Source organism: Amphimedon queenslandica, unplaced genomic scaffold (assembly GCF_000090795.2).
Source record: "Amphimedon queenslandica unplaced genomic scaffold, v1.1 AMPQUscaffold_13521, whole genome shotgun sequence".
Classification (NCBI taxonomy): Eukaryota; Metazoa; Porifera; class Demospongiae; order Haplosclerida; family Niphatidae; genus Amphimedon; species Amphimedon queenslandica.
Window position 1 is genome coordinate 181,706 of NW_003546243.1, and position 14,167 is coordinate 195,872.

General features: G+C 35.2%; 1 protein-coding gene across 1 annotated transcript; it reads right to left on the reverse strand.

The window, feature by feature from the left end:
- Positions 1-242: 242 nt before the first annotated feature.
- LOC100638450 (piwi-like protein 1) lies at positions 243-10,404 on the reverse strand. Its single transcript, XM_020007102.1, has 19 exons — positions 9,513-10,404; positions 9,226-9,306; positions 8,963-9,151; positions 8,687-8,798; positions 8,551-8,613; positions 8,401-8,485; positions 7,362-7,479; positions 7,026-7,140; positions 6,338-6,525; positions 5,825-5,903; positions 5,700-5,775; positions 5,109-5,233; positions 4,639-4,742; positions 3,342-3,412; positions 3,155-3,237; positions 2,550-2,623; positions 2,124-2,252; positions 1,165-1,312; positions 243-568 (listed from the first exon to the last, which is right to left on the reverse strand). The coding sequence occupies exons 1-19, from the start codon at positions 10,196-10,198 to the stop codon at positions 452-454; spliced, it is 2,643 nt and encodes an 880-aa protein (XP_019862661.1). The 5' UTR covers positions 10,199-10,404; the 3' UTR covers positions 243-451.
- Between the last annotated feature and the right edge of the window lie 3,763 nt (positions 10,405-14,167).

Below are 14,167 nucleotides of genomic sequence, written 5' to 3' on the forward strand. Positions count from 1 at the left end.
GTATGTGAATGACAAACTGAACCAGCCCATCAGATGATCTAAAGGAACAAAATTTCAATGATTTCCTTGCTAAATTTCAAGTCAATATGTTACAATACACTATCATAATTATGAGCAAGAGTGATTAGCACTTTGGTAGACTCTAACTACAGTCACATATCTTGAAGTAATGTACTTCATTACATATTTGATACCCAGTTCAAAAATTCCTACTAAAAAAAGTAACTTCACTTCAGATGATCTTAATTTAAATTGAACTATATTGGATGAATGCTGAAGACAAATTACCAAAATATCATTAATGACTTAAATCATCAAAAGAATCAGTTATAATTTGAATGTCACGTCCTAGTAAAAATGTGTCCTGAACCAAAATGATCATAATAAGTGAATATTATATAATAATGATGATTAAATGATTAAGTAGTCCATAATGAGAGCCGCCCACTGGCTACAAGAAGTACAGGCGGTCTGCAATAGCTGTGCTTGGAGACTTGTGGATAGACTGTCCAACCAAAAACGCCAGCTTGTGAGCATATTGGCACGGAGCAGGAACCCTCACTGTACCCTATACAAAATAAAAGAACTTGCTATTACTACACTTTACATAAACTAAACAATAGAACTATGATGTAGTACTTGTAGAACAGCCAATGAAAAGGGCAATTTGCTAGTACAGCCTATAACGTACATGTACATGCATATAAAGAAACATATCTGCTTATGTACATACATGTATAACTACACGAAATGATACTTAGATGACAGTTAAAAGATACTTAAATAATAATACATGATACATATAGCTAGAAAATTTGTAGTGTTAAAATTTGGCAAATTGACTTTTAAAAGAGGTTTGGAGGTTAAAATTTTCGCGAAATTTTAACTCTGTACATGCTCCTATGGAACCCTATCAAATTGACAACTAAAATTTTGGTGAATTAACTTCCATTCACCAAATTTTCTAGCTATACAGTACCAGTAAAATGATATAAAAAAGATCGACTAATTTAAATCAAAATTTCACAAGCAATGAGTACAAAAACAGCTATAGACCAGGCAAGTAATTTTCTAAGAAAGCTATCTGAAAACAATAGACTTTAATTCAATTGCATATAGCAAAATTAGAGGAAAAGGCAGTAAAAAATATATACTTTCCCTTACCGGCCAGTTATAATAAAGATGGGTGAGCTTATAAGTAAGTCTTTGCATGTGATCTGGAGTCAGTCCTGATGTATCATGAATAACATTGAAATGCGTGGGACTAACGGTTCCCTGACGAACAGACTGGCTGACCAAAAAGAAATCATACCTATAAAGAATGAAAAATAAAACAAAAAAATTATTATTACATTAGACAGCATAAACACTATGTTTGGGGAGGGGTTAAGAATGGGTGGATACCCTATAGGATACCATACAAGAACTAAATTCAATTCCTGATACAAAGTTAAACATTGCATCTCATTGCATCTAACCAAAATAAATCTTTCTCAATAAAAATGAACAAAGAATGGACTCTATTTATACTGTATAGCGAAAGATGTTTGAAGGCTTTAGCCTGCCTGTAAATTTAGCAAAATTGCCAAAAAAATCTATTTTGGGGATTTAATTTTTGTAAATTTATATCACCTGCCATCTTGTGCCACAATTTTATTTACACAAATATTCAAAAAATCACATAATTTATAGCCCTCAAAAAATTTGCAATATACATACAGTATTGAGCAACACTAAAAATTTCTCCATGACTGTATCACACAATGATGTACATGTATAAATGCTAATTAAGACACATATTTCCACTTACATTAGGAAGGGAATAAATTAAACAAAACAAAACATGCAAGCAAAGCAAGTACTATATAAACATGTATCATGAGAGCAGTGAGCCACAGGCTGGAAGGCTATAGCCACAAAAACAGAACTGTTATCATAAACATTCCAACAGGCAAGGAAGGGTATCCTTTGTTTGTAGCCATTGGAGTGCAGGCCACACACCAATATAAAATAAATTTACATGCACCATGGGAATAATAACTGCATAGCAACTAGCAAGAAATACCACATAATATTTAAAGAGTAAAATCAAAATGAGCAGGACTAGGGAATGAGGTACCTACCAGTCAGGCTTTGTGACTTGATCATCAACAACAGTGCCAGGCAGTGGGTTGGAGGGCTGTCCTCGCTGATCAGGAGCAAACAAACGAGTGTTGATCCTTTTCTTGACAACTACAACTGCAAACTTAGGCCTACGATTGAAAGAGAGAGTGAGGCAGAGAACAAAGAGTTAAGCCCAACATACACTACAAGCAACATGTTGCCAGGCTTTGATCTTTCTTTCAACCTTGTTGAAAGGAATAGAAAGGCTTTCTATTCAAGGCAACATGTTGCTTGACCACATCAAAGCATGATCAAAGGCTGGGCAAATGTTGAAAGTAACATTGTTAAATGTAGTGTATGTTGGGCTTTAGAGAAAATTCAACAATTAGTAATAATAATAACACAAAACAAGACAACACACACAATAATAATAATAAGTTGCTTACTTGTAGCTATCACCAGATGTTGAGCTAAATGACTCCAGCATCTGAACAACCTCATGTTCCTTAACAATATGTAACTGAGGGGGAAATAATAGAAAATAAGAATCAGCTCAAAATTTCTACACAACATTACAACAAGTATAATTATGCAAAATAAATTATAAAAATGGAGGATTCTATCAGTCATTTTTTGACAGAATTTAGCCAAAAACAAAAGGTTATATAGCCTTTGGCTCATGTTTTGAACTTCAAAATTCATAAAAATTCCAAATTTGATCGGAACCAGCTCAAACTTAACACAGCATGTGCATCAGGAAAATGTCGAATTCTCTTTTAGCCATTTTTGACAAAATTCGGCCTTGGCCCATTTTTTAGCAACTTAAAAAATTCACAAATCTACAAATTTGAACAGAATCAGCTCAAATTTTCTACAAAACATAAAAAACAAGTACATGTATTAACAAATTTAGAGAAATCTGTCATGGACATTTTGTGATAAAATTTAGCTAAAGCCCATTGCTCTCATTTTTGAGCAATAATGCCAAAATTTTCTGGGAAGCCCCAACAGAAATGAGCTGTATTACTACAACCACTAATAAGTTACTAACCTGACCATCTCCAACACCATCACGGTACACAACAATGCGATCAGGGAACGTGTTATTAATAGAATGGTATTTCTTCAGAGCCACTATGAGAGAGAGAGAGAGAGAGAGAGAGAGAGAGAGAGAGAGAGAGAGAGAGAGAGAGAGAGAGAGAGAGAGAGATGAATCATGTAAGAAATGAATGGTGTACTTGTCATGCAAGCCTTCAAGTTATCACCAAGTTCCTGACCAGACTGCTGGAACATTGTCTGTGAGTAATATCTATAGACATAAAAAGATGACATTAAACAAAATTTTGGTTGCCTATAAACATAAAAGAATAATTGGTAATTTGTTAAATTTTACATTAATTAGTACAAAATTCATAAAATCTAATTTTAATCAAAAGCAGCCCAAACTTTCAACTCAACATAAGACACATGGTATATGCATCAGATGGAGAATTCTTTCCTAGCCATTTTTGATGAAATACCCCATGCTAGTCAAATTTTGGAGCAACACTGAAAAAAAGAAACCAAGCCATTTTACCAAACACTGCATTACTTCTACCCCAATTACAGTCTAACATTTTAAATTCATAAAAAGCTCAATATCAACTAAAACACACACACACACACACATGTACATGCAAATGTACATACTTGTATATAGCTTTAAAATATAATGGTGTCATGCTGGGACAATGTAACAAATTAACTACAGCCATATACATTGTACATAGCTTTACAGCAAATGTGTGAGTCAGATCTAATAGAATCAGCAGGTTTTGATGATATCACTTGGTATAGTCATATCTCCAAGAGATCATCACTCATCACACAATGACTGAAGGACCCATCAAGGAAACACAAAATATTACTATAGACTAGGGCTGAAACGAATAGTATTTTCCACTATTCAAATAATTGGCATGCTAAACGAACAAATATTCGAATAATTGAACTGTTATTGCTGAATGATTATAAATTACCTTTTTGGTGTTAAACTTTTCAAAATGATGCCAAACAGGGCTTCTTAGAGATTGAGAACCACTTTCCCTGGCCACAGCAGCAGTATTTAGCAAGTTGGTAAGTAAACAGACCAAGAAACAGACTAAGAAAGCAGCCTGTGCAGGTGACACGCGGTGGGCGTGGTCGTTAATTATTGCAATAACCATTGATAATTTTATTAGGCGAATAGTTCAAATAGTAAAAAAACTATTCGAATATTGCTTTAACGAACGAATATTTGAATATCCCACTATTCGTTTCAGCCCTACTATAGACAGCAAATGTGGCAAAATGCTAATGTCCACATACATTGAAGTGTTGGTGATTTGACCTCATGTACAAGAAACAGGACAATAGTATTAAACACATAAAATATGCACAAAATACAAACCATTAAAAATTTTAAAAGCAATACATAATTAAAACAGAATAATAAATTATTTATCACAATTTTACAAAAAATTTCAATGCCTGATTTCAAGAATCATTAATTGTTACCTTGTAAGAGTTGAGTTAGTGCTCGCAATAAAGGCAGCAACAGAGCGTCCCTTAGAAGCTGAATCATGATACGTGTCAATACCAATTACCATTAAATTCTTCAGCTACAGGTAAGATAAAAAAGCAGTAAATATACATGTATGTTCTGAAGCAATTAAAAATGATAGAAGCTCTTAATCATATTTGCATGATTCATTAATATCAAACTGAAATATAAAAAAATAGATAGACAAAGACATGCATGCATATACCAACCATTCAAGAATGGGTTCATTATACATGTATGCTAAGATAAAACTATACAGGAGAGATACACAAACAAATTAAACCACAGCTATGCAGTTTTCATTGCCATTTTAAACATGGGTAAACACTTAACTAGGAGTTGCATTAATACAGCTTCATATACACTATAGGTATGTAATAAAAGGCTATACAAGAAGTTGTGTATGTTAACAGTGAACACCCACTGGTATGTCAAGTGCCCACAACTCTCCTCCAAGTTTGCAGTTCATTTGAAGAACAATCTTAGTAGCCACACTCATCAGGGTCTGCTTCTTAGACAAAGTACGACTAACAATGCATTGAGATGGAACTGAGGAGAGAGAGAGAGAGAGAGAGAGAGAGAGAGAGAGATGGCAAAAAGAGAGAAATTGTTAATCAATTATGCATACATGTACACATAAATCTTTAGGATATAAAATGCTAGACAAATGTGCACGACAGTCAAAATAGCAAATACAAAAGCACTACAGTTTACAATAAAGCATAAAGCCAAAGAAAGTAGCTTTTTCAAGGGCATGGAGAAGTTCTCTAAGCATAGGGGACCCCCTTCTAAACCACAAATGCTTCAGTGAGAGTATGCTTCTGGACAAAATGAATGACAGACACCACACTTAACTACATAGTCCTTGCCCACACTAATAGCTGGTGAGGCCAATAAATAGACATACAATTAGATGTAAAATAGTGCTGCCTGTGTTATAGCACTACATCAACAGTATACCACAAGTATACATAGAATGGAAGCTGGACTAATTACAAAGACAACAGTTCCTTACCAGGTGCATCAACACAGCAGAGCTTCTTCACAGCATCATAAAGATCCTTCTTCTGTTGGGGCAGAACTACAATCACCTAGAGGACACAGATAGCAATGCCTCATTAAGTAAAGGCCAGCACTCACCATTTGAGTTGATTTATCTCTAAGTTGTCCAGACACAGCACGTAGAAATGAGTCAGTCCTATTGTCCCTCAGTACTTCACTACAATAAAAGAAATACACTGTAATAACCACTTGAGCTGACACTTAAATATACATGTCAAACTATCATACAAAAACAACAGGTGAAAACATCACTATTAAAAGAACTAAATAAATTAAAGCAAAAGCTTCACTACATGCACATAGTTCTGCCTATGGTGGTTGGGTGGGTGGTCAGGGTAACCATGCACCCCAACAAATGAACCAACCAGACTGAACCAGGTCATCAATTAGACCAACCATGCATTATATTAATAGCTATACATAAAGCATGATATTGTAGTCTACTAGTATGGTGTACATAAATTTAAAAGAAACAATAATAGTCTCCAACCACCTCTAGTTTTTCTAGGCAGAACGCTGCATGCACATATGAGTCTTGCCTTAAATTAAAATGATAAATCCACACATATTTATAGTAAAAAATATTCTTACACTTGTGGCTCATCAATCATGATGCCCATTGGTGGCCCAATCCTCTTTATAGTGCCAATAAACTCCTCGGCCACTCCTGCATCTCTGTTAGTGCACACGATGAGGTAGTTCTTCAAATTGACGGAGGATATCATGGACTTCCCTCTCATGTCCCTTGACCAGTCAGCACCAGCTTGTTGATAAGTATACTGTACACAAGAGACAGAGAAATAATACAAAACATCCAGTCACATAAAATAATGTAACATGTAAGTTAATTAGCATATTAAAGGGAAGAAGGCTGGTTTAGAATTGAAGCATTGCATTCATGAGCTTAAAGTGCAGTACAAGCTAAATATAAAAGTGACCTCATGAAAAAATAATCACAATCAACCACATCTCTCTGTCTTGCATAGGAATCAGGAAGCAAAATCAGTTGAACATATGTTCCATGAGTTGTTCACAATATGTAGTGTCATAATAAGCATACAGTAATATAAAAATGGGCAAGATACAGGCAGCTAATATTACTACAACTAAGATCAACATATGCAAACTGCTATAACAAATATTGATATTAAAAAAAAAATGCAAAAAGTTCCATTGCAGGACACTTGACACATGAAGAGTGAAACAAGAACATATATACACGTAATATGCTATACATGTACATGTAGTAAATGCTAAAAGAGAAATCCATTGGACTTACAGAGCCACCTTTCTGATTAATCTTTTCGGTTGGCAGAGTACGCCCTTGAAACTTTATTAAAGACTTTTCAAACTCAAGATTCCAACCACCGAGTATAGACTTGACATCAGGATTACTAGAAGATAATCAAGAGGTAGGCAATTAGAGCAGGAAATAAATAAGGTGCTAATTCAACAGAATCATGGGATACAATTATAGCTACATGTACTAGTACACAAGAATGGATAAAGTATTTGCATATGCATATACACATTTACAATGCTTGCATGGGCACATTTGATCAATTTCCAACTACATATTTCATTTTATATTTCTCCCTCTCTCCTCTTGACTTACGTGTTGACATCATTAATGAATTTGTTGAGAGTATCGATTCGCTGCGGTGGGGCCTGTCTTGTGTAGGTAGCAACGTCCCTCATAATCTTAAAGTTAGCACGTGCTTCTTCAGTCAAACCTGCAGACAAGATATACTATAATAAAAATACCAACAATATTAACAATTAACAAGTAGAAAACTTGATTGGAGTGCAAAATCAATACACATACTCACACAGGAGGTGCAAACACATTACAGTGGTCCAATACAATCACTATTCAACACCACTTACTACCAAGAGGACATAACTTTTTATACCCCTGCTATTACGTTTTCGAGCAAATCAGAAATGTCTAAGAATTGATGCTTTGATCAAGATGCATAAAAAATCATGAATAGCCAGAAACTAAATTAGCCAATATAGTCATTTCTATGATAGAGGATATCACCTGTAGCAACATGAACAAGATCAAGATAATTATACCGGTATGTACATGTACACTTTGTACATTAGTATCAGAAAAATGTAACAAAAATCAATGACTAGCCAAAAATTAAATTTACATTTCTAAAGTACTCAAAGAGGGTATACCTGTAGCAACATGAAACAGGGTCAACATATAAACTAGGTGTTCACAAAGAAAGCAGACATGCTGTGTACATGTAAAGCCTGTGTACATATTGAAAGAGACCTTCAGAGCAGCAGATATCTGTACACCAGGCTGTAACAAAAAAAGGAGCACCTGCCATAAAACAATCACTACAAGAAACTGCTGCTGAAGCCTCCAATCAAGGCGCCATATAATGGCAACCACAACTCACTAAAACAAGATAAGACTCATGTTACCAATAATTACTACACAATATAATGAAAGAGTCAGGTAAGTGACTACACTACTAAAATCAGGCAATTCACATCAATAATTATAAGTTACAAAATGCTCTGTTTACATTAACTTATTAAATACAAGACATGTACTCTCTCTCTCTCACACACACACACACACACACACTATATATATGTTTCATGAAGGTATTAACAAACAGTAATTAACCTACCTGTCATTGTACACAACTCTGGTATTAAAAGCAGTGGGCCAAGGGTAGCTGGATCACGTCCTCTACGACGAGCCTCCATTTCATCCTATAAAAGAAGAGGGCAAGAGAGGACTAAGAAAATCAAAGCAATAATTATAAACATGTAGTTGCCTTTTTGCGTGGACGACTGATAAGCAAGGGCTGCTTTTCATCTCTGATTTTAAGGTCATAAGCCTGAGAGAGAGAGAGAGAGAGAGAGAGGGAGGGAGAGAGAGAGATTTAAAAGACATTACAACAAGTATTGTACCTTTTTGTAATAAGTAATGAATGATATTTCCTCTCCAGTTGATGTCTTGAAGGTACTAGCTGGAGTCTTCTCCCAGTCAATATCATCAACACGATAGGTACGATTATTATACCTACAGATGAATCATATTAAAATCAAAGGAACACAAATACAAATTTTCAATGACATAATACATGTACATGTAGAATTGCAGATTACATTGTTTTATACCAGCAGGTTATTTCCAAAAAATACTGTCCACCATTTTATTGTAATGCATGTAGGTGTATGCCTAACCTTGTAAGAACAATCTCTCCAACAATACTCTTTGTTGCTTCAGTATGAAAATCACGAGTACTTTTCAAGGAATGAAACAGATCCAGGACAGTGTCGGTACGAAGGATCTTGTGTGATATGTCGGCACAAAGCATCACATTGGACTCATACTGAGCAATAGAGGTGATAAAACCCGGCCAAATCTCTAAGCTGAAAAATACAAAAAAATTATTGCATAAAATAAGTGACAAAAACTACATTAGTAAAGTGACTAGAGTACTAACCTGTGCTCCCTGATGATATTTGGAATCTTTGGATTATAATAATGACGGCCAATCTGTTTCATTTCCAGTTTAGCAAGAATCCTACCCAAACACAATCATAATAATGAAGTCTGAAGAACAAAGGTACTAAATGGAAAGCTACTAACACATTAAGATGTAAACTACTTTCTTAAGAAGACATCAAGTTACAAGCCTTAATACCACTATGACCAACCAATTAATGACATTACAGGTAGAGGGCAACTGAATGCTTCTGTGGTTATAAGAAACAACATGGAGTCACTCACTTTCTAAAGAGAATATTAAAGAGCTGGAGGCAGACTGGACTGTTAGCGGACAACTCGTTTGTCAGCTTGATAGTAATGTGGATAGTGTCCCCTTCCTTAGTCTTGGAAATAACTTCTTCAGGATTATTGTGGAGACGGTGCGGCAAGTAAAGGACCATCCCATCAAAAGAGTGGACTTTGCCAATAAGAGCCTCTTCATGGTGATAGAGTAAAGCCAATCGCATCCTTTTATTCTCAACCGGTGGATTGTAGGAGACATTATACTGGTAAATGGCATGGCCAGGCCGGTTACGAAGAACAAGGTAGTTGGACATAATAGGGGTTTGGTTCCCAAAGGATCCTTTTTTGTTGGTGATGTGCTCAGGCTTAGTGTGAATGTCATCATCCTGTCTCCTCTCAATTCTTCTCCCTCCTCCTCTAGGCTCCCCGAGACTCATCTGCTGCATTTGTTGTACAGGTGCCGCTGTACTAGTCGGGGGAGGCTGTTCTTGTGGCGGTTGTATCGGAGCTGCAGCCCGTCCCCTTCCTCGTCCAACTTGCTGCTGTCCTCCATCTTGATCGCGGACGCCTCGAGGAGCAGCCGCTTGAGCTCCTTCGCCAGGTCGGCGAGTATCCATGCCACCTCCTCCGCGGGATCTTCCTCGTCCAACTCCTCTGCCTCGTCCTCCTCCGCCTCTTGTAGACATTCTTAAATTACAAAAAAAACAACGAGAAAGTTTGTAAGTTGACTCGCAACAAAGAACAGGTCGGGTAGAGTAGTAGCTGTATTTATCTTGGTATTCCTTAAAGACTAAGGGAATTGAACGACTGCCACTTGCTTGACCGCTGTCCGGTGATTATCTCTCAGGTTCCTCTAATCTTCTTCTTCCAGAAATAAGACACGTGCTTTCTTTGCTTAAGCTTAGCGCATGCGCTGTAGCAAAAACCGCGAAATTGCTAGATCATGGCCACGTGTAATAATGCTGACCCAGGCCCAGATTGAAATCCTGCAAGATTCATGTCTTTTAAAGACCCTGTCCTTTTCCCTTAAGAGTAGCTGAAACTCCTCCAGCTCTTGGTCTCGTTAATGATACTATGGTAGAGAGTTTTATCAGTATATACAAGACTGTGAATATCTGATTTGATGGGAAGAATGTTCAGTTGCAAGTAAAGGCCATAGATACACGACTGTAAGACTAATAACAAATATGAGGACACTCTGATTACTTTGGAGTTGATATGTGCATATGATGTGGGTGAGCTGGAATATTTGCTACTGGAAGCAAAATTAATTAAATCTAACCCCATTAGTTTTAGAAGGTAAAACCTAATGTGAGGGTGTGGTTTTTAGCATAGTCTTGTTACACCCTTTCTATTATTATTATTATTTTCTACAATGAGGGAAGAGTTGACATGATTCTCAATCTGTTTACATGATGTACAGGGCAGGCGAGACTACATACTATGCAGCAGGAAATATTGGTGCATGGGAATTAAATTAGACAATTTGGCTAAAATTGGTGGATTTTATACAGTGATTTTTAGTATGCTCAAACTGAAATGAAATACCTTAAGGTTACTTTTAAATGCGGGTACTATTAATTGCAAATTTTGCGTTTGGGTTAAAAATCGCAATTATTAATACGCGCAATTATTAATAATGACATCATGATGCCATATAACTATTAGTAATAATTACTTAATCGCAATTTTTAATACCAGCAAAATCTCCTTGTACTAAAATCGCAAAATTTAGTACCCACAATTAAAAGTCACTCTAAGGTAATAGGGATGTTTACTGCAACTGTCAATATTAATTCCCCATCAATTATTTCAGCTATTCCAGCTGACTCTGCTGATTTGTCAATATTCATTTAAATTATCTATGTTTGCTGGTGGATATCGGATTATTAAAGTAGTAGGCATATGAAGTAATATATTTTGCACGAATGTGATGGAGAATTTTGGTGAATTGTTTTTGACAGCTACTGTATAGCTCCAGATTTTGTCAGAAAGTTTTGTCAGAATTGATTGTTGATTATAAATTTTTTACTGAAGAAATTTTTGCTTCTCGTGTGGGCAGCATGCAGATTTATATGGAAACATTAATGTTAAAAATTAAAATTAAAGATTTTGACAAAATCATTGATTGAGGAAAATTTGGCGCTATATGGAGTATATTCTTTTTTTTATAGAATCGTTCTAATATGCATAAAGTTCAGATGACTTTATCAGTCTATGAAAATGTAAATGATGATCATCATAAGGAGCAGAAATTGTTATTCATTATTGAGGTTAGTGAGATTTTTGACATTAATTAAGAATAGTAAGTAAGTATAGGAGTTATTATATGTATCTTAATTGGAGCCAATTAAAATTGTAATTGTAATTAGAGGCTCAATTATAATCACAATTACATGATTTAAGCCTGAAAAAAATGTAATTTTAAAACTAATGCAAATCAATACAGATGCAGGTAAAATGCTCTCAATTTATATGGGTAGCCACTTCAAATGACATGATTTTATGTTAATGCACTGGACAGTACACATGTAGATGGATCAGGGTTCTCAGTATAGCGCTTCTTGCCAGCTCATGAGGAATAACGTTTAGCTTGAGAATCCAAAAATGGCTTCAAGAGAATTCTTCATTTTGATGCATATACTTGCTCTGATATTTTGTATTTTAGTTTGAGCTAATACCGGTCAGAATTAGAATTTTTACAAATTTTTGAAACTGCTCAAAACTCTTGTCCAAGATTGTGTCTTGGGCCAAGCTTTATCAAAAATGGCTTGAAGAGAATTATAATTTTTCTGATGCATATGCATGTTCTGATGTTATATATCTAGTTTGAGCTGATTTCGGTTAAAACAGGATTTTTCATGAATTATAAAAGCTACTCCAAGAGGCATCCACTACCATACAAGATGATTCATTGGCAAGGAATTAATATTGGCAATTGGCGGTTCTATGAAGAAATTGCCAATATTAAAGCCACCATTTTGTTTCAATTTGAGCTTGCTCAATGGCACATGGCATGAAATTGCCAATATAAAATTTGCCAATTTCATTCCATGCACAGGCAAATTTGCCAAATATTACTCCCGCCAATAAATCATCTTGTATGGTATATTGCATTGCTTGTAAGTTCTTAGCACGCTTATTGTGGGAAACCCTGGTGGCAATATGTTATTCTTCTATGACGTCTAAACTACCCCTTTTTAAGAGCAAGCTATATTTCTATTTCATGCAAAAACATTATCAAAATAGCATTTGTCATTGAAACTACTTCAACAAGGCATAATTGTAATTCTAATTGGGTCTATTTTATGACCCCATGCAGGTCTGATCAAAAACTATTATTTTATTTTTATTATTACAAATTACTATTTCTTATCTTGCAGTAGTCACCCAGCAGTAGTGACATTTGTAACAGAGACAGATCAAGGTGATCAAATGATTTAACTGGAACTAGATTCACTTATTCTCAGACAGATCTGGTAAATTACAGAAAGTACATGTACTTGTATTACTTGTTGTGCAATCAGGTTTGCAATACATATTGATGCTCGTATGCTACACGTATGTAGAAAGTACATTATAACAATTTTTGAGTTATGTGGCTACCTAAGTATATATTTGCCAATTTTGTGCCCTTTAGACCACCCCTTTCAGTGGTGTAGTCAAGATTTTTTGAAAGAGAGGCAGGTATTGCAGTATATTTTACATGTATGTGCCTCTCCTATGTTATTTTGTGCTAAGATAATGCTGCGCTGATTATGCAGTCTTCACTAGACCAGGAATGGGTTTAAATATGTACATGTATGTACATATATTCTCTTAATGTTCTTGGCATTGGGGGATTTGCCCCCTACAACAAGTTTTGTCCCATCTAATAGCTCTCTCACTTGACAATCCAATATCCTAGTTCTTAATTTGTCTGTCCTGGCTTTGTATATTTTTGCATCTTCTTACCTTCTGTACATGTATGCACATGTACATGTATGTGCATGTACTTGTGCATACATATAGATATTGATAACATGCATGTGAAATTAGACTTAGATTTATTCATTTGTTTTAATTCTTATTGTATGAGGTATACTAAGATGTTAAATTCTCTTGCCTTGTTTTTAATATTACTGTGTCAATTTGGAAACTGTGTTAAGTGATGACTCTGCTTACTGATTTGTGGCCCATTAAATCTAAATGCATTACAACTAGTGCTCAGCACATATTAATGTGTGTGTCAACTTACATGTATTAGTAAATGTATTATACAGTTAAGGATGATTCACACTTAAAGTACAGAAATTACCTCTGTGCTTAAGTTACATGTAATTTAACTCTGACAATTGGTTTGTATTGCACTTCCTGTCTCCTGTTAAGTCTCAAGTGAATCAGCCTTTACTAAGAATTTGTATTTGTTCAAGCAAACAGTTTAATTAGTTTAATTAAATACCAATTACCAAACAGTAGTAATGATATCATGTCATATGTTAGATCAAACTGAGTTCATTTTCTACATGCATAGTATACTATACTAGAGTAGTAATTTCAGTTGTATTGAGTAATTCATAAGAATCATCCTGTTCTGATTTAAAGGGCAGCACTGCCAAGATAAATAAAAAAGCTTAGCTACTACAGCGTATACAGTATGCCAGTAGTGATGTCTA

Excerpts from the sequence above, each read along its gene's own strand:
- LOC100638450 (XM_020007102.1), bottom strand. The coding sequence starts at position 10,198 with ATGTCTACAAGAGGCGGAGGAGGACGAGGCAGAGGAGTTGGACGAGGA. Across the intron at positions 8,486-8,550 it reads TCAGTCGTCCACGCAAAAAG|GATGAAATGGAGGCTCGTCG; the intron begins GCAACTACATGT and ends CTTCTTTTATAG. Across the intron at positions 5,904-6,337 it reads ATGATTGATGAGCCACAAGT|TGAAGTACTGAGGGACAATA; the intron begins GTAAGAATATTT and ends CTTTTATTGTAG.